This window comes from Vanessa tameamea, chromosome 16 (assembly GCF_037043105.1).
Source record: "Vanessa tameamea isolate UH-Manoa-2023 chromosome 16, ilVanTame1 primary haplotype, whole genome shotgun sequence".
NCBI lineage: Eukaryota > Metazoa > Arthropoda > Insecta > Lepidoptera > Nymphalidae > Vanessa > Vanessa tameamea.
The window spans coordinates 169,333-193,987 of NC_087324.1; the positions used below are offsets into that span (position 1 = coordinate 169,333).

The 24,655-nt window shown below is 34.2% G+C and overlaps 2 protein-coding genes across 2 annotated transcripts; one reads left to right on the plus strand and one right to left on the minus strand.

Moving 5' to 3' along the window:
- The first annotated feature begins 13,009 nt into the window (after window positions 1-13,009).
- LOC113399814 (uncharacterized) lies at window positions 13,010-14,113 on the plus strand. Its single transcript, XM_064217397.1, has 4 exons — window positions 13,010-13,198; window positions 13,283-13,392; window positions 13,482-13,716; window positions 14,038-14,113. Exons 1-4 carry the CDS (start codon window positions 13,148-13,150, stop codon window positions 14,053-14,055), a joined length of 414 nt encoding a protein of 137 aa, XP_064073467.1. The 5' UTR covers window positions 13,010-13,147; the 3' UTR covers window positions 14,056-14,113.
- Window positions 14,114-14,180: 67 nt separating this feature from the next.
- On the minus strand, window positions 14,181-16,232 carry LOC113398617 (putative nuclease HARBI1). The gene is made up of 3 exons (XM_064217396.1): window positions 15,713-16,232; window positions 15,322-15,603; window positions 14,181-15,163 (listed from the first exon to the last, which is right to left on the minus strand). Exons 1-3 carry the CDS (start codon window positions 15,986-15,988, stop codon window positions 14,657-14,659), a joined length of 1,065 nt encoding a protein of 354 aa, XP_064073466.1. The 5' UTR covers window positions 15,989-16,232; the 3' UTR covers window positions 14,181-14,656.
- Window positions 16,233-24,655: the final 8,423 nt, after the last annotated feature.

Consider the following 24,655-nt stretch of genomic DNA (forward strand, 5'->3'; position numbering starts at 1 on the left):
AGACTAAAATAGAGTAATTTTTTAGGACGGTAGTAAACTGTTGCTTGCGTTTGTTTGAGCATAATTAAATCAATTTTACATTTTTAGTATAATTGCAAAAAATTAAATGGTTTGGTAAAAAAACTGAGTTGTAAGTTTTTTATTTTACAATTACATAATTTAGTACCCTAATATAATCAATCTGATATGATTATATATTATAAATAATTGCAGGCATGGGACTGATGGATTTATATAGGTACGTGCTTTCCGAGGTATGGGTCTATAAACATTGCCAACGCCCAAACTCGAGACCGCTGCACAGAAAGACCCTTCGTATAAAAATACCTTCAAATTGTTGTATAATAAAAATTGTATAAAGCTTGTATATTATTATAAAATTAAATGAATTAATATTTTCGATGGCTAATAAAATAAATGACAGAAACGGTCATTTGATTTGCTTTGACAAGTATAAAGATCACTGGTACCGAACCAGTGATCTTTATATAACAATTAATATAGTGGAATCTTCTTTTACCGATAACTTTCCACCGGTATTTAGGACTATCACAGGAGATCGGTGATAATACGTCTTATTTAATTTAATTATTTATAAACGAATAAAATTCAATGAACTCGAAAGTAAAAAATAGTAAACATTTATTTACACAATGTATATTAAAAACATCTAATATAAACTACACGCAGATCTAGCGATAAAAAATATGAATCTCGATATTTTGTTTTTTTGTTAATATTTTTACATCGTAAGGTATTAGGAGATTAGGAAGCATTAATATTTTTGTCTTTATTTATTTTAAATATAGACAACTCGAAATCTACCGCTACATAACATTTTACAGTTTCCAGGAAAGAAAGTTGTAAAAGCGCGTATAAAAAAAGGTTCAAATATATTAAGTAAATCCATAACTTTATAAAAATAAGTAAAAAATAACGCATAACCATACTGTGAATCAGCAATACCACGAAACGCAACGGTTTCCATCGTGCGGTGTGGGCGAAGATCAAATGATCCGACTCGCAAAATCCACAAAGGGGATGTAGAACGTGTCGAACGTCATAGATCACGAGAGAGCAAATGTTTGCCGCCCCTTCTTCCGAGTAACAACATTGACGCACTTAGCGCCGGCGTCTCGACACTTCGCAAATAGATTTAACGATCCTATTCATCACCGAGCGTCCTTTTATTTGTTGCAGATCCGCAAAGCGAGGTTCTGGCAAACAATGTCACGGAAGTCCATTCATAAAGTTTTGTAACAAGATCCCTGTGTTCATGCAACAATTCCGAATTGTAAACAATATCTTCTATCGACAGGGCGTCGCGTTTTGTACTTCAGTGACTCATTAATGAGTGGGCCGTCCGGTGTAAAGTATTGTCTTTTATTTACTTCGTAAAACGGACAAATGCTACACATGATCTTTAACAGCTTATGAACTTACCTTATCATAAATCTAAGCACCCAAGGTTGGTGGCACACTGACGATGTAAGGGATGGTTAATATTTCTTACAGTACAATATAGCAGGTGGTGACACATTGCCATATTGTCCTTACACATTTGCCAGTGTTTTAAATTATCAAAAGAACATATTTAATAGATATATAACACGTACTGGTATAAATATATAGATATGGTACATGTCAATAGTAAATATTATGGTTATTTTAAACAAGTATTCAATTATTATCGGTCGTCACAATCAGACGTTTCTTTCTGTTGAAACGAAGTTCTATTTGATTTGTCGATTAGTGGGGTAGTGAGCGACGAAGAGTAATATTTAAGTGATTGACAGTTTGGGTGGCGGGACTTGTAAGCCGGAAACAAAAAAACGAAGGGATTTCAGTTCCAGGAAAACTTAACATGACTATATTAGACTGAAATAAACTTCGGCATATTGCAACGTTCCGAAATGTAATCTGTTTTATGACAAAATAAATAATGTCAAATCTCACGTAATGTTGGAATCGCGATAGAAAACTTGCGCTTACCATATGCGCGTATCTACTAAATATTCCACTAAAATAAACGCTCTAGAAAGGCGAAGCACACGTGTACAACGTATACGTATGGTAACGTAACAATAACATTGTGTCGATATTTTTTGGGGCAAACCTCTGTATTGTAAATGACACAATCAGTAAACTTAACTAAGTAGGTACATACACAAACACATATATTTATGTTATAAACGTTAAGAAGATACTAATTTGAAGCCTTTTACACAACCTAAAGTCGCGATTGCACTTGCAATTCAAATACTATATAATACTTTGAAATATACTACAGCACGAACAGAGGGGTCGCTGTGCATTGATACAAGATGTAGATAGTTAAATATCTTAGTATTTGAAAAATAGATAGGGATTAATGCTTTTTTTGAATGGGTAGCCAGTGAGTTTAAAAATAAATTGAATCATTCGAAATTATACAATTTATGTATTATACAGCAAGTTAGTTGTTTTTTTTTTCACGATATGTAATTATGGTTGCTCAAAGAGTACACAGCACTGCGATAAAACGTGACCGCTGCTGTTACATTTGCCTGTTAAATAAATGGTAAACTCCAATATTTGCGCTTCATGTTATATTTACTCGTAAAACTTCTGACAATGTACACATCAGTTAAACCCCGACGGGTCATAAGTAATAATAACACTAATATATAACACCTATGTTATTATTTCATATAGGTAGACCATCAAGTGGTAAGTGATCGCCACTGACGTTGACGCTGTTAAAAATATTAACCATTCCTTACATCGCCACCAACATCAAGAACTAAGATGTTATAAATCTCGTGCCTGTAGTCACACTGGCTGACCGGAACACGAAAATACTTTGCCGGCAGAATATTTGATGATATTTGGGTGGTACCTAGTGGGTGGTACCTACCTAATCTTTTAATAATAATAATTTTAAATAATAATATATTTAATATATATATATAACGGGACGCGGTTACTTTTTTCAAAATAAAAAGTAGCCTATGTCCTTTCTCAGGCTCTAGACTATTTTTGTACCAAATTTTATTTAAATCTTTAATTAGTTTAGATATTTAATTTGTTTATATATTAGAGTTAGTATTGAAATGGTAGTCGCCCGCGGCTTCGTTTGCGTTTTAGGGGTTGTGGCGCCGAATGTTATATATATATATATATATATATATAACATTCGACAACATATATATATATACCATACTTGGAGTTCAAGATTGATTTATACCAAAATTTTACCAAATTCAGATCAATGATCTGGTCCTGGAAGACACACAGATAGACAGAGTTACTTTCGCAATACTTTAGTAATATAGATGCGACGAAGTAATGAATAAAGCCTACATTATAAATGAGTTCATTTTACTTATGGTCTTATAAGGTAATTGTTTTTCTCTTGATATAATATATTTCTACCAACCCGCATTGGAGCAGCGTGGGGCAGCTCTAAAGCTTCTCTTCAATTATTGAATGCCCAATACTCCTAGGGAGGACTGTACCTTCCTCGAGAGGAAGGTACGGTCCATTGGGCATTAAAGGCTTGTATTTTGCTTTCTGTCCATAATATTTCATTAGTTTCATCCAATTATTATACAATGAAGAAATATTACTGTTACTTTTCTATTGGAAAATATAATAAGAATATATCTTACGAACTGTCCTGTAGACTTTTCTGATTTTGTAGAGGTCTAACTAGTTGTCGTATATCTGTTAAAGTTTTGTCAGCGTTTGTTTGCTAAACGCCCGGACAAGTAATACTATCTCTAAATACGCAGGATAAGCTCGGGGCGACCTGTCGTTGTGAAAAATCTAAATATAAAGTTATTGAAAGAATATAATTCGAAAGAAAACCAATAAACAAATATTAAGTCAAATACATTTAAATATAGAGTTTCGATAATGAATTGAATATAATATAATTTATTTATTAGGAAGCCTGAAGACACAATAGAGCGCCATGCATGCCGGTTGCTGTCACGGCGCACGTGTCGCTGTTTCCTCCGGGAACACCGACACAGGACTCTCTTCTCATGCCTATATATCAATCGGACTAGTACGTTTTGGGAACAAAACTTATCATTGGATAATATTATTTTGAAATTCACAATCAAAATCAAAATATATTGAAGCAAATAGACCTTTACAAGCAAATTGAATAAATAATATTTTGATTTTGATTTCGTATAGGTACAAATACATAAAAAATGAACCTAATTTTAGCTTTACGCATTGACAACGTTAATGATTGCTTCTAATTGAAGCAATAATTAACTACTACGACTATAAAACCACAAATTATGATTATAAAACCGAAATTAGTTTTTTAATTGTTATCCATAACAGTTTGTTATGTAAGTCTTACGCACTTGTAAAAGCCAGAAGCGTTTCCTTCCTTCCTCGAGATAAACATTATTTTTTGTTGATAAATTAAGAGCTCCTGTACAATGGCCGTAATTTTTTAAACAAGTTTAGTATTGCTTTTTTTTAATAGTTTTTAATGCACTACGTATACATAGCTTTTTGAGGAGGCTTTTTGGATCGCCTTGTAGATTACTTACGACTTACTAGATTAATGCAACGTAAAGCTACCAACGGTTTGAATAAAATTATCTTTGTGTGTTTGGTATATTCTGCAAGCGCGTCTGGTCTAAGTCCCACGCACATTTCATATGTTCCACCACCAATCGGCATACTTAGTATTGTTTTGTTCTGATGTTCTGCCAAAACATATTAATTCTATGCCATGCGGCACGTAAGGAATGGTTAAAATGTCTTAATGCTATATTCTCTGCTCACCATGAGCTGGCCTATTTGCCTGTTTCCTAAGGAGTGACATAATGATGTTCTTTTTTTAAATGAAATAACCCCTCACCTCATCTCAACAGATGTGTTGTCCAGCCTTTGTTGTATCTTTCGTATTATTTTGATTAGCCTGCATGTTTTTATATATATGCTAACTAATCTCTAAGTCACATTTTGTGACCATTGTAAAATAACTCTTAATAATATTCTAATCATTTTTCCCTACATCCTAATAAGTTCTCGAGAACTTGACGTCAGAGCTGATTAGGATTGAATAACTCAGCAAGTGTCCACGTAACACGCGACATTAATTAATCGTCATGGTGATCTTGATAGAGGATAACTGAAGGTGCGTCCGGCATTCGAACGCCGCGAGCCTTGACGCATGAGTGCCGAGCGCCGACGCATCGGGAATCTCGTCGTGTGTGTTACGCCTTGCATTGTTTTTATTATTTACCGCCCTGGTTGTCAGATCGCAAGCTTTTCTTGAGGAAAGAATCTGCGTCTCTTTGTAACTTGTATCAGTTATATTTCCGTTGGTATTTCATACTTAAAATATAGAAAGATATCGCAACCAATCCAATCTAATAAACGGCACACTAGATTATATTATATTTAAAGTTATCACTGGTTCAGTTCAGTCAGATTATTCACGTATCGGCAAGAAATTCTATATTTACTTTTTTCTGTTTATTAAATTATACAGCTTCCTTCGGATTTGGAGTTTTGGGTCTGAAGGAATTATCGAGCTGAAATAGGTACTTAGAAGTAATTCAAGACAGTTAGATAATATTTCAGACGATTGAGTGCAAATATTAAATATGGAAGTCAAGAAAGTATATCGATGTAAATAGACCATAGAGAAATTATTTGATACTATATACCGTTATTAAGCAATAAAAGATAATAATGAAGATTATAAAATCCTTTACTGGAATAAATGGTTTAATTGTTAAATATATAAACGCGCTTAAAGATGTACGATTTTTGAATAGTTGCTAAGTTTTTAAGCGCCCAAATCCGGTTTCGCTAGAAATGTTTACTACTCTTAAAATAAAAAAGATCCTTATCACAGAAAGTTCGAGACGACTGTAATGTGTATTCGACCATTGTTTATTTTGTTTAGAAGAAAAGTAAGAATGTGTTGCTAACAATCGCGGATATCAGCTCATTAACGTTTCTTGCGGTCACAAAGCCGATAAGCGCTGCTGCCCAGACGTGCACTGACTTGTAGCCGCATGCCCATTGAGTAACTGCACAGGAATGCAACAGGGGAGACGACCTGGACTCCGTACAACACAACACAGTTAAAACGATCAGCCACTTCACATAATTTCCTAAAAATTCAGAGCAACTCGACTATTGCATGCATTTTTTATTCGTCGTATTAAAGGTCGTTTCAATAGTGAAGAGACTGCTAATGGATTGTGATAATACGGTCGTTAATTCCTGAGCTTGTGGCAACAGGTCGGACTCACTAAGTATTTTCTGTCTCAACCTCAAGTGATTATTGTGTAGGTAAGAAAGGGACGAATCTTCAGAATGAATCTTTAACGGAAGAGGCAACATTCCCAGGGGTGTTTGGCAATTGTTTTCCGCTTTATTTATAGATCTGTTTGTTGAGCCGCCTCTAAACATAAAGGTGTCATTAGGAGCTTAGCAAATAAAAAACACAAAGGGGTGTTTTGAAATATTTCACTAATCACTACAGAGGGGCCTTCCTTCCGATAACTGTCGCTCGCAGTGGCAACTACAGATACGATTCCTGGAATATGTGTTTGTGTGTGCAACAGTCAACTTGACGTTGCTTCTATCTTCAACTACTTACCGAAACAAAAATGACGCAATAAGGAGATGGTGTGATGAAATTAGGACGGGACGCCCTTTGATTAACTTGCATTTAGACTACAAGAAATATTCGCTTTATATTTATTATAAATACGTATATTATATACGGCTTCGCTCGCTTTTTAGGGGTTGGTTGTCAGGTATTATCACACAATATCTTTTATAATTATAGCTTTTATGTTAACCAATAATAAAAATGTTAGTGATGTATAAGGTAATATATTATTGTTAAGTTTCAATAAAATTCATTCAGTATTTTTTGCTTGAAAGAGTAGCAAACATTAATATATAAAAACTTTCACCTTTATAATATTAGTAGGGATTCATTTTAGTAATAATTGCAATGTCCGACACATTGCAATTATTAGTAAAATAGACCATAAAAGATTCACACGTAAAATGAGAAAATGAAACTTAAACGCAAAAGTTTGTGGATACTGAAAAAATATATTTAAAAAATCCAGCGATTTAAGAAAACAAAATCTAAATAGCAGCGCTTTATATAGTATAAATTTCCTTCATTAAGTATATATGTAATGAAATGAATCAATCTATATGCATACATTTATGTATGTACATAATATACATAATATATAATAATCTGCTCTTCTTAATGAGCTTATAAAACAACCATTGCACTTTGTTAATGCAAACATGTTTTTACAGTTAATCGTACGTGATGTGAAATAATGCACGGTCTACGTGCAGGCAGCTGATTGACAGGCGATGCGCTCGCGCAGCCGCGGCCGCACGCAGGGATCATTGATCGTAATACAATTATCTGTACTTAGCCTTACTCCACAGACACAAAGATACATATTCCGCGTTAAGAATTTCCGGAGCACGATCCGTGTGTGAGAAATGTGTTTTTTATTTTTAACAAATAACGAATTCGGAATGTTACATATATAAAAGGAGGTTGTTGAAAATACTAACAAGTTTGCATATGTGCCTTTCTATTAATCTATTATATACTTAATATACATATGTATGTACTAAAAGACTCTCTTGTATATATCACCATTTCCTATTATCACTCAAGGATACATTACTTTTTCATAACTATATCAGTTTATCGAGGCCAATCATGGTTAGTTCTGTCATATCGACGAAGATCTAAATACCTAATTTGTATAAAAAAATATATAAATGTTGTCGTCGTGAATCAATCTATTGCATTATATTGGTGGAATGGAAATCAATTGATGAAATGTAAATGAATTTCAGTATCCATGTATGAGTAGGGAGATCACTTGGTTTACATGTATAACTCTTTTAAAAAATAATAATGTAAAAAGTAATATTTTACTAGTTCACGGTCAACTTAGAAAATAAGTTTTTTTTTTAAAATATTTAGCTCCTATTCTAATTATATTACAAGTGTAATGTTGTAAATGATTTAATATATGTTATATATTTATTACATACTCGTTCATTTATTTTTACAGTCTTAGATGATCCTTACCGAACTCAACTGTACTGCACTTGAAGTACTCGTGGAAGGTTCAAGTGTCGGCCCGTCTCAACTCTAAAACTATTACGCTTCTTAACATTTCGATTCACCGAGTCACTGTCGTCAGAAAACCGAGGCGAGAGATCTGAAGACGTATTTATTTCGCGGATACAAATTTAGTTACTTGTATACATATGTATGCGAAGTAAAGTTTTTGTTGTATACTATATGATATTATAAAGGAGCTTTTTCAAAATTTTCGAAATATTTATTTGAATATATTATATTTTTAATTTAGTATTTCTACATTTGTTATTTTGCCGCTGGTTATAACGTTAGCCTTAACATAAGCTAAGTAGCGGTAAGCTAAATAAGCGGTGCCCACCGCGTGGCAAACGCCTCCGCGCTCAGCGTGAATGAACATATAAAAATAATTTCTAAATATTTAAACACAAGTTTTTATTTTTGATTGAAATTTAATCAACTCGTTTTTTACCTCTATGTTGCGATGAACAAATGATCAATTAAAAGAGATGGAATAACGGATTTGTGGTAACTCTTTTCTGAATATATCAAAGTGGTTCTATATTTAGATGTTGCGGTCGCAGATGTACTTCACCTGTGGTTTGTGTTAAAGCGTCTCGTGACGATATTTAACTAAAAAATAGTCATTATAGTCCGTTACGTTATTATTATCCCAATAATTAAAGGACCTGTCTAAGCGGTGACTGGGTAACGGTTAAACAATAAACAATCCGTCATTACGAAGACGCACTGACGCAGCGCTCTGCGGGTATTCTACCGGTTCGAAATTACGTACATTCTCATCTTTCTATTAAATTCATATATTTTTGGTAATGACGTTAGAATTACTTGTAATTATGTATTTGTAAATTACTGTTTTTCCTGGTTTCAAACTACGGGTCAAGTCAAGCACGTCATTATAGATATTGAGTTTTAAATAAGACACATTTATCAGTCGCCTGGAATCAGCAGGCAGTGTTGACCGCTACCTCCCGTGCCGCGAAAATTGTTCGAAAACGCTTAAAATAATTTGAGAATTACTTTGAAGTAACAATTGTCAATTTCTAAAAACTAGATGCTGCATTATCTTAAGTGTCTCGTGTCAGGAACGTGGAATAAAAACAATTTACAAAATCTGTTATAAATTTCAATACCTCACCTAGGCGCCAGAAACCAAGTGCCTGCCTGCCGGTGCAAGTGTTTTCTGGCGATCTAAACAGCCCCGGTCAGAGATTTTTAAGAGACCTTCTAGGGCGCCTCGCAGATGATCAACCATTTGGCCGTTTTCAGCGAGGCGCCTACCAACGCGCGCCGCTCTGTACGCTGGATTAACACGGTACTAGCAATATCTATTGGCAATCTGTACAAAATTCCCATCTACTTGTTTTGGGAAAAAGTTTAATTATTTTAAGTTTTAGTTGTCTGTAAGACATAAATATATTTTTGATGTTAACGATATATTTCGGCTCGGGTGTTGCGCCGCAGTCAGCACGTACGCCACGCGGTGTCATCAGTGGGTATATTCATTGCCGTAACAGATGCGCGGTACACATCCTAATGGGCTGATGATAAAAGAAGCGGAGCTACACGTCATCGAGCTCTTGCGGTTACTTAGAAAATTATTTACTCTATATTTTTTGTTTAAGACGACTTGATTATAAAAGCAGTTTTTTAATTTATGACAAGGCATTCCTGTGAGAATATCAGCTCGATACCGAAACGAAGTCACTAAATACTGTGACGGGTCATAATCAATGCAAGCGAAACACCAAAACCTTTAATAACATTGAACATGGACGAAGTTACTCTGTTCGAATATTGTAGAAAGTACTGTTGTTTCCTCGTATTAACAAAATTTCTCAGCCAAGGCTAGGAGATCCAAGGTCTCCAGGTGCGACGGTTAGTCCCCCCGCCCGCTGTGCACGCGACTGACGTCAAACACGTACCGAGTCATTCGGTTTATGCTGTTGGCATGATTACGTGACCCCGGTTTTAATCAGAACTGAACGTTTGAAAGTCTTTTGGAGCTGTTCTATACTCTAATTTTTATAAAACAATGTTCACGCAGGTTAATATTCTCTCACTTTGGATAACCCTTCTGACAGAAACTTTACTAAAATAAATAAATGAAGAGGTAACTTCCTTCTTTACTTATTACAAGATCAGGCAATAATAAAAAAAAAGGTAATAATCGCACAGAAGGTTTCTGTTTTTTGAAGGTTTTATTTTAGCTTCAATAGGAACGAATTTACAGTCGCTTTGGTACCGACGGCTAAAAGTGCACCGCTGTGCATATACTAATAAATATTGAAATCGACCGCAGCACGAACTGTGAATGAACCATCCTAATTTTGTTTCTTTGTATTTGGTGGCGGTCGGTATCGGCTCCGGAATATATCAGTTATTCATCAGCAATCATACAATACAAGCAAACAGTATGTAACATCTACTAATTATTAGGTACCGTCTATAATTCAATATATTATATATTTAGCTTACAGAAGTGAAATAGATTAAAAAAAGACAAGAATATAAGTTAGTTTAAACAACTTAATAACAAACCAAACAGTTCTAACTTCGAATTTATCTTAACATAAATAAATCACCAAATTATACATATTGAAGTAAATTACTTACTCAGTTGAGCTTACAAATCCAAATAAAACACAAATAACACTTTTAACAAATTACAAGTCGCGCCAATAATTGACCTTACTGTCCGCGCCTAAAAAGCCAAAGTAATGACGGCTTGATACGGTTTCGCGTGCTTTTGTTTTATTTTTTTTATTTTATCATTCCAGCCAGTTGTATAGTTAAAGGAATCTCCTAAATATATATAATATACTATATATTGAATAATTGACGTTACCCAATAGTTCTTGTTATTTCATCGTTGAGTCATACAAAACTAAAACTACTTAATGTAAATCGGTTGTTTCCGTTAACAATTCGTCAGGAAACAATACCTGCGGTCAGGATGATGCACCGCTCTTGAGGACGGACTATTAATAGTAGTAGTTCCGTTTCAATATGCGTTGAGATGTGTTTGTTATTTATAATAATAGAGTCAGACTTCGGTCAAAGGTGAGCATAGGGTTTATATAGAATCGAGGACTCCCAGAACCTTGGAATTTTGTTACGTCAATTTCAAGTAATTAATGATTAAGTAGTATTAGTACATTACAAATTAGTTTTATAATTTTACCTTTTCAATTCAATTCTTAGTTTAATGGCTTTTAGTTGTGCCACAGGGCACAGATTAATTTTACCTTTTTTTTTTAATTATATAAAACGTCACAAAAGTGTCAATTCGCTAAAATCCGTGCCGTTAACCCATTTCCCACTTCCCATATACCGGTATTGCTAGCCGGATACCTCATTTTGGCATTTTCTTTGAATTTAAATAATAAAATAAATTACATTTTTATTTTATCAGTGCAGTGAAATAATTATTACAATTAGATTTTATTATCTAATTCGTTTGTTGTATTTGTTGGAAATGATTTTGCATCGTTTCAGATTAATTTATTAGCTGACATCCAATAAAGGATTAGTATTTGTTTGAAAATGTCGGAAATTTATTATAACAGATTTATTTTGCCTTATAATTGGCTTTTATTAAATAAAATAATTATTCCATAATTATTTCTTTGATTTAAATATGGATATAATTCCTATTTAATTTAGGGTATTTTTGGTAGTGATTCTAGTCACACTACCGCACCTTTCGATTTCGTTCTTTTTGCATTTTTACATCTTCGGTTTAACACCGAATTCAAATTTCAAAATCGATATACTGAATATATCGAATATATTAATAATGGAGTTTTGAAGTTTGATAAAACTTTATACAACATATTTCTACCGACTTTAAAAAAAAAAAAATTTTTAACCCATTGGAATGATTCTCCGGAGTTGAAATCGTCATTTGGAGTGAGCAGGACTTTAAAACTCCAGAAGGAGGTTTTTTTTTTACCCACCACATGGATTTGAAATATTAAGTGTGGACGGCTGCAGTTTCCTGGTTGAGTGTGTCCAGATAGCTGCTGGTGCAACTCCAAGGATGGCATGCCTGTTCCCTTAGATATAAACAATATCCACATGTAGCTGGAAATTTGGTGATGTACCCACTTTAATTTTTTATACAAACTTAGTTACACCGGCCTGGCGAACGGTGTACTAAATAATCCAATATACAATCTTTGAATCGCCAGTGGCGCCTAAATTTTAATATTTAATAAGAAAAATTATAATGCATTGAATTTTCAAACATTCCTTTTATCCCAAGTGACCCACGCTGAGTCTAGCTGGCATATTTTTTAATTATCCATATTACAAAAGCTGTAGCTAAATTAAGTAACAAAAGCTGTAACTAAACTTATTGTAAGATTTATAAATTTTGCTTTCTCCAATTAAATAGTTACATAACAAAACGGTTTTTTTCAAATCCATACCCAAAGAAAAAAGGTAACAACATTTCCATTCTTGTGTGGTTTGATTTCTAAAACCTTACCGTCTTATTACAAAAAACTAAATAAACCTTGGTTTAAACCTGGACTATCTAGTCCAGGTTTATCTGAAAAACCATGGTCTAAATTCATTCGTATTACAAAACTTAGTAAAACCATAGATTTCTTAGTACTGCCATTTGAACCATTCTTTAAATATCCACCACAGATTAATTCATATATCGTTCGTTCATTTTGATATCATTCTATAATAACGTTCCGTATGCTTAGAAAATAAAACGATTCAATGTTTTGCTAATGATTAAATTACGTTTACAAGTGATGAAAGTAATTGAAACTGTTATTTTGTATAGATGTATATATAATTTATTACGTCGCTTGTAGTTTTATGTTTTAGCACATTATTTAATGTATCTTAACTTATAATATACGTGTAACGAAACGCAAGTTTCGTTCGTAAGAAGTTTCGCGCGTAATTTGAAACCGGAGCAACAAGGGTTGAATTTTGCTAATTTCGTCTTGCACTCGTACACTATTTTAAAGTCATTTCGTGATGAGTCAGGAAAAAAGGAAACGTTCTGAGAATTGGAGTACTGAAGAAAAAGTAAGTACTTAAACATAAATTACTTCAAACTTGAAATCAGTCTTTAAATAAATTATGTACCTAATTCTAATATAAAATTTATAGGATATACTACGTGAGATGATTGGGCAGTCACACCACATTATAGAAAATCGGTGTACAAAAGCTTCCTCCAACAATAAAAAAACTCAAGAGTGGAAAGATATAACAAAGAGGTGTTTACATTTTTAAAACCTACCGTACCTATCCTTATTATGCGTTACTTTCTCAACAAAAATGATTAACATTGATTAAATATTTTCAGATTAAATGAATTGACGGGAAAGTGTAGGTCAGACGGTGATGTCAAGTTAGCGTGGAAGAGGATGAAGCTCACAGCTAAAGCCAACTTGTCCACTCATTGGCAAGATTTAGGAAAGACGGGGGGTGGGAATAAGCCCAAGTCGCCTTCACAGGAAGATCTAGCCACAATAAATATTGTTCCAGGCGATTTTATTGTCGAATATAATAATTTTGATAGTGATGCTATGAGACCTGTGGTAATAATAATAATGTATTTTTTATATTAAAAAAATAAAACACTATTTATTAATAAAATTTATATTTAATCATCATTACTTGTAGGCTGAGTTGAATGTTTTGGGCCACAAAAACATTGAAATAGAAGCGGGGCCAAGTACAGCTGTACCACCATTAGATCTTAAAGAAAATAATGAGGTACAAGCTGAAAAGGGCCAGGGTAAATATAAAATATATAATTTTGTACTATTTGTACCATTGTAATACTTACATATACATGAGATGAATTTAAAGGATTTAATTTTCATTTTATTAACTATAAATAATTATAATTCTTTTAGGTACTTCAAATAATGTAAATGTGGAAACTACTACAAAAAAAAGAGTTTTATGTACAAATAGTGATCCAAAAAACAAGTAAGTATCATAAGAATATATTCATATTACTTGCTTTATAGAATTTTGTTTTATTTCTTTATTTAAATAAACATTTGTTAACAATATGTTTGTATTTAAACTATTTACCTTGATATTTATGTAACTAAGTAGTAAAAATGTTAAAAAATTTACAGAAAAAATAAAATGGCAGAAGAAATATTGCGAACCAACAGTGCATTTAAAGAGAGGCAGTTGGAGATGTTAGAATTGGAGCATGAATATAAAATTGAAACATATAAATTAAAAATTAAAAAATTAGAACTTCAAATTGAGTTACTAGAAAATAATAAGAAGTCCATTAATTATCAGTAATTATTAATTGTAAGTGAATTTTAAACAAAAAAAATCATTTATAATATATCATTTTGTCATTATATTTATGATTAAAGGTAATATTGATTTTCAGGTTCTGCTGAGCAGTTAAAAGTGCTATTTATATAAAAATAAATTAAAAAAGAGAATTTTATAACAAAATGAGGAAATTTTTAATAATTAAAGATATATATAAATAAATAATTTAAATTAAAAATGTCTTTCTATGAATTGCCGTCTCCTTATATTTCCACGTACATTATTTTCAATTGGTTGAACTAACGGTTCAGAAGTTTGTAAGTTAAATTGATGGCTGTTCGGCTCAGTATTGAACACATCTTCCTTCATATCAAGAGCAATATTATGCAGTACAGCACATGCCACAATAGTTTTTCTGGCAGTTTCTATATTGCAATATTGCCCTCTTAATAAGCACCGGAATCTCTGCTTCCATAGACCAAAACATCTTTCTACTACATTTCTTGTTCTAATGTGAGCAGTGTTGTATCGTTCCTCTTGAGGTGTTGTAGGGTTCAGTACAGGAGTAAACAAATATGGTGTACAAGCATAGCCACTGTCTCCTAACAATATGCCTGAGAATGCACCAGCCTCAAATCGCTGCTTCAAACGACTTTCTCTAAATATTCTAGAGTCATGAACACTCCCACGCCACCTGGTAACAATGTCCATGATTTTACATTCTGCATCACAGGCGACCTGAAACAATAGTTAAACATTGTAGTGTCTGTTACTATCAATAAGCATCAATATATTTCATAAATACATTCAAAGAAAAATCATATAAGTTAATAACTGCCTGCCTGAATAAATGATCACAATTTTAATATTGTATTGATGTATAGTAATATCAATACCTGGATATTGAGGGATGGAAATCCTTTGCGGTTAATATATAGATGACCACCATCTACATTTAACTTTTTAATTCGAACATGAGTACAGTCAATTGCACCAATTACTGTAGGGAAGTTAGCTATTCTTCGAAATTTTTGCATTGCTTCCTCTTGTTCTGTTAATGTAGCAGGCATTTTTATAAATCTATGTGATATTTGAGCAATGGCGTCTGCAACTTTTTTACACGTTTGACTTATAAAAGGTTGTGAGAGTCCATGTAAATCGGCTGTGTCATCCTGGATCTATAAAAAAAACAATAGCGTATATTAGTATGAAACTTAGACATAATTTAGTACACACTGATACTGATACTAATGTGATACATTCAATTTAAGATTTTAATCTACTTACTTCATGTCGAGCCCAGCTTCGTAATGCGCAAACGACTTGTATTTCGGGAGACACTGAGCATCCTCTAGGATCACTGGTTAAATCTTCCCTTATTAAATTAATTATTTTCATTGCGTAACGTTTGTTAAACCTATACTTTTGCTTGAAATCTTCATCGGATAGCTCAACGAAAGGATTTCGTCGCAGACGATTTCTGTTATTTACGCGTGGTGTTTGTAACAACTCGATGACTTCCATGTCCTCGATATCGACTAAATCAACCATGTCCATGTCCATTTTTTTTACGTTAAAACAGTACAACACAACAAAAAAGAAAATAAAATTATCAACTGATTGTAACTTTTAAACTTATAACAGAAACTTTGACAGATACACTTTAAACCATCGTAAAACTAGACTCGCAGAGGTTTAAAGTTAGTCCACAGTATAATCTATGGTTTATCGCTAAACCCGTTTTTATAATAACGTTTTTGCTTAGACCCTAGTTTAAACCATGGTTTTTAGTTAAACCGCTTTTTGTAATGAGACTGTTAGTGTTTTACGTAAACTGACACTTTATACATAAATGTCACTAGAAGCACCTGATAAATGATTTTCACCGATTGTAAAGCTCTGAAAAAAGTTTTTTTTTTAAATTACAAATGAAACTATTAGGATCGTAAGTTATAAACTTTTACACAGATCTCTTCTCAAATTACCATGATTCATAACGAACTATATTTTATTAGAATTGATGGTTGTTTTACACTACTTACAAATAAATATGAGAAGTTAATTCTAGCCACACGGGGCATGCTTACTCTTGGACATATTATCCCGAATCCTGAAGGAATACACATGTTACTTAGCACGAAATACAAAGTAACAACATAGCAAATCTTGATGTGATGTCCTCGTGACCGACTCAGTCACGGCAACACTTGCTAACGCAGAATAGCCAACTGTAGACTGGATTATGTAGTATTATAGTGGCATGTGCGCAAACTCGGGTGCACTTCTATTCTGTCACTCTTATAAGGGTGGCAATTCAATATGGCCGGAGGTTTCAGGCACTGGTACCGAATTATGAACATTGTCAACTTGGGGTCACTACTGAGATTTTTCGACTGAAAACTCTTTAGTATATTTATTGGGCTGGGGATTTGAACCTAGGACCTTGCGTTATAAGCTCGACAGAACGTGGCGGTCTCTCAAAATACGCGTTTATCCTAACCATCGCGAGCTATATACAAAGATCTTATCGTGACATAAGAATCAGGTGATGTAATGTAATGATTTTCATCAGCGGTAATCCCAGACACAACTCGACGAAATTGTAGGCGATGAGTTTGTGATGAGCAGCGAGTTACTCGTATCACCCATTACGTGGGGACAGTACCGGTGGGATTGTTCTAGATCAATTGTAATTATTTTGTATTATTGTCTTTGTTGTTATTTTCTTTTTTTGAAATACTTCTATAACTTGCGTCGGGTACAATTTGCAACGTGTTATAAGCAAGTTTTATCAGTTGATACAGATTTCCTAATATAGAACATTTAACGATCTGAAAGGGGATATATTTATAAGTCTTACTTTAAGGTTTAGCTGGTGAGTTTGTCCATAATGTTCTTTTACTCAAAAGGTTAAGGTGTATCGGCTTACGATAAAGATATTAAACGTAGTAATAATCTAGTTTTAGTAAATGACTTTGTTTATATACAACAACGTTACATATATGTATATATAGATCACTGACATTAGTGACGTAAATATATATTAACCATTCCTTACAAGAACAATGGGCGCCAACCTTAAAAACATTTGAATGTAATGTTCCTTGTGCGAGTTACACTGGCTCACCTTTCAAATAGTGCCACAACAATATTGAGTTAGGCTTCAGAATATGTGATGATGAATGTGTGGATTGGTTGTACCTCCCCGGACGGACTTGCACTCGCATTCATTATAAATTCTGGTATCTGGATATAACTAACCTATATGTGCAAAAGTTTTATATAATATGCTGTTTATTGAATACATTAAACTAGGGCTTATGATTCTCGGCGGGCGACAAGCCGCGCGCGCCGGCGCCGCGCTGTCTGTCCGAGCAGCTTGCGACAATGACACGATATCTTTGTTATTATTATAAATAGCACGCGTAGACAATGCTTAGATATTTACATTTATACAGTTTGAACAGTACCCCCCCAAATAATTTGTATGTGATGGGGGTTGTTTACTTAGTGGTAGGGACATTGTGCAAGTTTGTCCGGCTGGGTTACCACCTACTCTTCACATATTCTACCGTTAAAAAATGGCAGTATTCTTGTAATCCGGTGGGAATAGTGAGTGAGCCAGTTTAACTACACTCGCAAGGGACATCTTAGTTTCCAAGGTCGTTGGCACATCAGGTTGCACAAAAGGTGGCCCATTTGCCAGTTTGCCTATCAAAAATAAAAAACAAAAATGGTTTATACTCAAGATATATTTCACCAATAAACTAGTTCATACTACTCGTGACCCAAGAGCTGATAGGTACTTGGCTCACCGACTGAGCTACTACTACTTTGATTTTAGCCAAAAGGCCGAGAAGCGATTGGCTTATATTGGCTTATATGGTTCAAACCGTCTCCTAAAACCATGTCCAGTAATGGGACATTAACAGGTTTGATATGTGGAAATAATGAATTAATTAGCAAGTCTGCATGTCAATACGTAATAATAATATATTATAGTTTACTATTTATTTAATAAACTTTACAATTATTTTTATTGTTAAAATAAGAAACGAGTATATAAGAGGAAGTCTGAAAGTAGCACCAATAACAGAAGAAGTGAAAGGAAACCGTTTGAGTTGGTATGGACATGTGAGGCGCAGGGAAGAGACACACATAAGTAAAAGAGTGAGGAGCATGAGCGTAGAGGGACGGAGGGACCTAAGAAGACGACCTAAAAAAACTTGGATGGAGAGTGTGAGGGATATGAGATAGATGGCTGTGAACGATCTGATGATGAATAATTAGAGGAGAATGGAAAGAAAAGACACACTACCCCCCCTAAATAGATTGGGACACGGGCAGGGAAAAGAAGAGGATAATTATTTTTATTGTTGTCAGCGAAATTCAAGTGAAAGGTTGACACTAATAACATTACTATTAATTTATGACACTAGATACTCGACTGCACAAAGTCGGTAACTATTTGAGGAATCTATGCGATTACACGACAAGACGAGATTTTAGGTCCAAAATTTTCAAAATCTAAAAGATATGTTAATTGTGATAGTAACAGTTGACGAATAAACGAAGCTCTTTTGGAATTTCCCCTCGTTACATCTTATGGGCATAAATTTGTGTTTTAATTAACAGTTTGAATCAACGCATAATTGATATGTGGAAATTATAATTGGCACGCCTGTACTCGTACATAATATTCATTATTATTGTTTTCAGGTTTTCCATTTAGTCATACAAACACGAACTAGTAATAACTACTTATTTTAGTGGAACTAATTGTAATTACTATTTTCTAACATCGTTTCGTTAAAGTCCGCGAGGCCACGTTACATCTTACAGCACTCGAGAGTTTACTTGGTGGTAGGGCTTTGTGCAAGCCCGTCTGGGTAGGTGCCACCCACTTATCAGATATTCTACAACCAAACATCAGTACTTAGTATTGTTGTGTTCCGGTTTGAAGGGTGAGTGAGCCAGTGTAATTACATGCACAAGGGACATAACATCTTAGTTCCCAAAGGTGGCACATTGGCGATGCTAGGAATGGTTAATATTTCTTACAGCGCCATTATCTATGGGTGGTGGTGACCACTTACCATCATGTGCTCCTCCACCAACCTATACCTTAAAAAATGTATATTATAATTTATAATAGGTAGGGTGACTGGTACAAGGACCACCCGATGTTAAGTGGACCACTTCCTATAGAAAATAGCACGGTAAGAACCACTAACAAACCCTTACGTTGCCAATGGGCCACCAATAAAGAGAATGGAGGTATTACGATCCTTACGTGTGGTTGCTCTGCCTCACTCGCGATTCGAACCGGAATAGAATATCTGATGAGTGGGTGATACTACTCTATCTGTCTGTCTTGAATAAACGCCTACCATAAAGGTAAGGTATTAATATGCCGTTTAGTTTACATATTCTTAGATAACTTGAGTATAATCTGTGGGGTGGTCTACATTCATAAGCTTTTCAGCTGTTCTTCAATTCGACATCTTCTTATATAATTGAATTAGTCGAAAGGAGTAGTCAGTAATTTATAGTTAATAAGTTTCTTGCTGGTTCTCGAATCTCGTTAGGAGTATAGAAATTTTCCGAAACGGTGGAAACTTTAAATAAAATGTAATCTTATAAAATGACTTGATTGATGAGCCAAAAATGCCGGTAAAAACTATTTGAATAAACTAGTAAAGTAGCATTAATTATGAGTTAAAACTAAATATTTAAGGTCGTTCGTTATTCGAATAGGGAAAGGGTTTTAAACATGTTTTAAATAGTAAGTTATTCGTAATGGTTGCACAATAGGTGGCGCCTAACCAACGATACGATATGAAGGCGTTTTCGTGATGTAAAATGGTCGACAATTTCGTCACTAATCGTACAACTTCGAAACGTCGACATCGCCATATCGATATAGAAAGGATCGCGCGACGGTGGCGTGATTTTATTACATTTTCTGGTCTGTTACGCATAGCCTTCTAACGCAAAACGTAACAGCATTTGCACTATACGTTTACTTTAAATGCGCCTATTGAGGCGTTACGTACGCATACGACGCTTTAATAAAAAACTTTTAAAAATGAATAATAATAATAAAAATTGGGAAAAGTCCGACAGATAGCAAGCCGCTGGGTAAATATGTTATGTATTCAATAAAACAAATACGATGACCTTTCCTCGATGCGGACTGGAGAGGCTGCGACGCATTCGCGGCCCGGAACATGCCCGGAACATGGCTCGTGGCTCGGGGAAGCTCAGAGCACAAAATGATCTTGTAAAATGTAAAAGCAACGCATTTTGAATGTAAATGGTACTTATACAAATTATACGTTTTATTCGAATAGGTTGTTGCAAGCACTTTTGTATAGTCATTTTAAATTATATTATACGTTCTCTTTGTCACCAATTAAATCTTCTCCTGAAAAGGGAGAGGAATCTTCGCTCAGGTTAAGGATAGATTAACAGGCTGTAACCACTAGTCCACTACTGCCAATTAAATAACATAGGTATCTTAATAAAGATGAACGGGTTTTTTAAAAACTCATATCTAACAAAGAATAAGTTTAATTGCGTACACTCTACAGCCACAGTAACTCGAACAGGACACTTATTATGACAATCAGTTACATCGACAGTCTAGACCAGGCCTGTAAAAAAACTGAAACGATCTCATACTAATACGAATTACTAAATAGACTGCAGGCCGCAGAAACAAACGCCTAAAAAATATGAATACCGGGATATAATAGTTATATTAATTAAGACATCAAAAACGGATCACGAGTCGCACCAATAGAAGCCGTACCAGCCTTGGTCTAGACGTAAAAAAAGCAAGATTCTGACGCCTGACGACATCGTCAGCTCGGCGCGCCGGAGACAACACTAAAGTCGTCGGCAATTATACTTATAACCAGTACAAAAAATGTTACAGAAATGTTGTTTACCCGACGTAGAGTACCTACAACAAGTTATTTCTGACGTGTTCAAACAAAGTTTCCTTTAGATAAATCAGATACTCAATTAAACTGAAAAATTTAAATATTCTTAAAATTTCTTCGCATTGCCTAAAATCAAAACCGGTTACATTATTAGAACTTATTTATTTATCACAGAAAAATATGTTAGAACGAATGAACTAGCGAACCAGCTGAAGTGTAGCTGTGATCTTAAGTTACCGGCACTTCTATTGGTATAACCGAACAGATGTACTGAAAGGCTGCTTAATTTACCAGGCCAAGTGTTCATCCATTTAAAACTTCGAAAGATGTTATACGTCTTTTGCTTTTCACAATGGCTTAGTGATATTTAAAACTGGAACACAGCAACGCGTGACATAAAGCTGAGAATGATCAGGCAATTAGAACCGGGTTACTGAAGACCGAGTTTTAGAATATATTTTATTTTGCATTATAAATCTAACAAAATAGTTCCTAACGTAACTTCTAAGTAATTTGGCCTTGAATTTTTAAAAAGTCCATCCAATCTATTAAGTTTAATTTCGGGTTTCTCGCTTATTTTTGAATTATTTAAATTAGTTGCATAATATTAGCTCCTTTAATTATAGTAAATCACGTAACTTAAAAATCCTGATTCAGATCTCTAACGTAAACATAAAATGAGTCTTCGAAAAAAAATGTTGAAAAAAGTTAAGGTTGCAATAGCAAGTGGAAGCCTTCGTTCTAGGTATGAATGTTCTGCGTCAAGGCATTTTCGTCGCTAATTATTTAGGGCATGTGCACCGCTCGTGAGTCCGTGCTCATTGATTTCCAATTACTCAGCGCGGGGCACGCGCGCTTCGCGTGTGCGGCCGGATGAGTAATATTATGGTGTAATTGTTAGCGCTGGGCCGTATAGGTAATAAAAATTATATCATTTATTAGACGTTATCTATGTCTCGTCAAATTACGAATGTTATGTAAATTTTAATGTTAGTGTCAGATATTATTCCCTTATGTATTCATATTACGTCTGTGTGTGCAACTTGAGTATTATTTTACTAGTTGTTGTGTCGCCTTTCTGTTTAGTTCAACTGTAAGTCATAATTTTATGCTAAATGTCAATATTTTTTTACATAAAGAAGTAATAGGCGTATTCCAAAATTCAAAGAAATTTTGAAAAGTAAGTAGGAACTGAATATAATCCTCCTATTTTTGTTAGGGAGGAGAATTATTAGCCTGGCAAGTGTTTAGCTCCATTGGGTGCATAAAATTATAATTTTTCCCCGGCACAGTGAATGCCGGATGGATCTATCAAGAGATCAGTGGATTCGTAAGAATGAAGCGCTCCGATATCAAGGTCTTTGGATTTGAAATTTTATAATATGCTTTGAGTTTTCGGGTGAAAATTTTCATTTGAAAAAAAAAATAAACAAAAATTTCCATTTTCAAATTTAACGAAGGAAGATGTGTCCACAGCGGTTTGTACAAACCTCCATTGCAGCCGTAACCGGAACACAACGTCACGCGAACATGTTTATACGTACAAACGTACGTAACAGTAAGCTATGCATATGTTGAAAAGTCACTTTCAAAGCAAATGGCGTGGAAATGAACTTTTAGAGCATACTTAACCGACGGGGAATTCCGGCTGACTCACCACCACTATCTGTAAACCGTTCGTAACTTAAACTCTTCTGCGCTCACATAGAGCACACCCGGCTAGCGGCTTTCTCAGACCGCCGTGCGTCAATGCGATTCGCAATATTTATGAAACAAATAAAGTTGGAATTACCGAAGGCGGAGTCAAGTATTTCTCTGCATACTAAGAAAATTATAAGAAAAGTACCTGAAACGGTTCCAGAATATATCCACGATCCATATATTTGAAGGTTTTCAGACGACACGTAATTTGGCCGTTGAAAAATCTACATAACAAGTTAATGTTACAATAAAAACTTCCCTTCAACCTTAACCGTTTATGGAATGGCTTGTTTCTCACAAGGCATTCAATATGATTTAACAAACTTGCCACTAAATTGGCATTTTATTAATTACTAGCCGTGCCCGCGACTTCGTGCGCGTTCGAATTTAATAAAAAAGTTACTCCTTATTACATCAGCTATGTGCCGGTGAAAGTCCCGTCAAAATCGGTCCAGCCGTTCCAGAGATTAGCCGAAACAAACAGACAGATAGACAGACAAAAATTGTAAAAAATGTTATTTAGGTATATATACCGTGCATCCATACATATGCATTTAGTAAAACGCGGTTATTTTAATATTACAAACGGCCACTCCAATTTTATTATATGTATAGATCAAATACCTTAAAACTGGACACGTCTAGGTAGTTGTAAATAAAAAAGTTGCGTGTACTAATGAATGCGCGTGAGTAGATCTACTTATTGGACGTAGTTAAAAAAGTTTATATTTGCATGTCAGCATATTTTAAGATAATTTATATTTCTTTATTATTTTATAAAGCCGAGATGGCCCAGTGGTTAGAACGCGTGCATCTTAACCGATGATTTCGGGTTCAAACCCAGGCAGGCACCACTGAATTTTCATGTGATTAATTTGTGTTTATAATTCATCTCGTGCTCGGCGGTGAAGGAAAACATCGTGAGGAAACCTGCATGTGTCTAATTTCAACGAAATTCTGCCACATGTGTATTCCACCAACCCGCATTGGAGCATCGTGGTGGAATATGCTCCATACCTTCTCCTCATCGGGAGAGGAGGCCTTAGCCCAGCAGTGGGAAATTTACAGGCTGATTATGTTTATGTTATTATTATTTTATTATATTTTAAGGTTATAAGACAATAAAAGATTATATATGAAACACAAATATACAGTACATAGTGTAAGCCTTGTTTGTAATCGTCAAATTATTTATTTATAAGAAATAAATAATGTTCATAGATTGTGCGTTTTGTAAATACTAATTTAGAAGAAAGTAGAGAAGAAGAGAGTAGAATAGTAAAATTTGTGTGTGATAATGTTCAGAATTAACGCAATGCAATTTTAACAAAATAATATAATCGAAAACTTAAATAATATAATATGATAAAAATCGTATAATGATATTCTATTTGGTTTTGTATTCCAACACTACACACTTCGACATTGCTCTTTTATTAACTCGATAAATGTATATCATGAATGAATGACATAATATCGAGTTAAAATGTAAGTAGTGCCCATTGTGTGGCGTGACGTCATACGAGTATCATAGCTAAGTAGGCACTCGACCTTTAGTAGGTTGTGTAGCGTATCTAGTTCT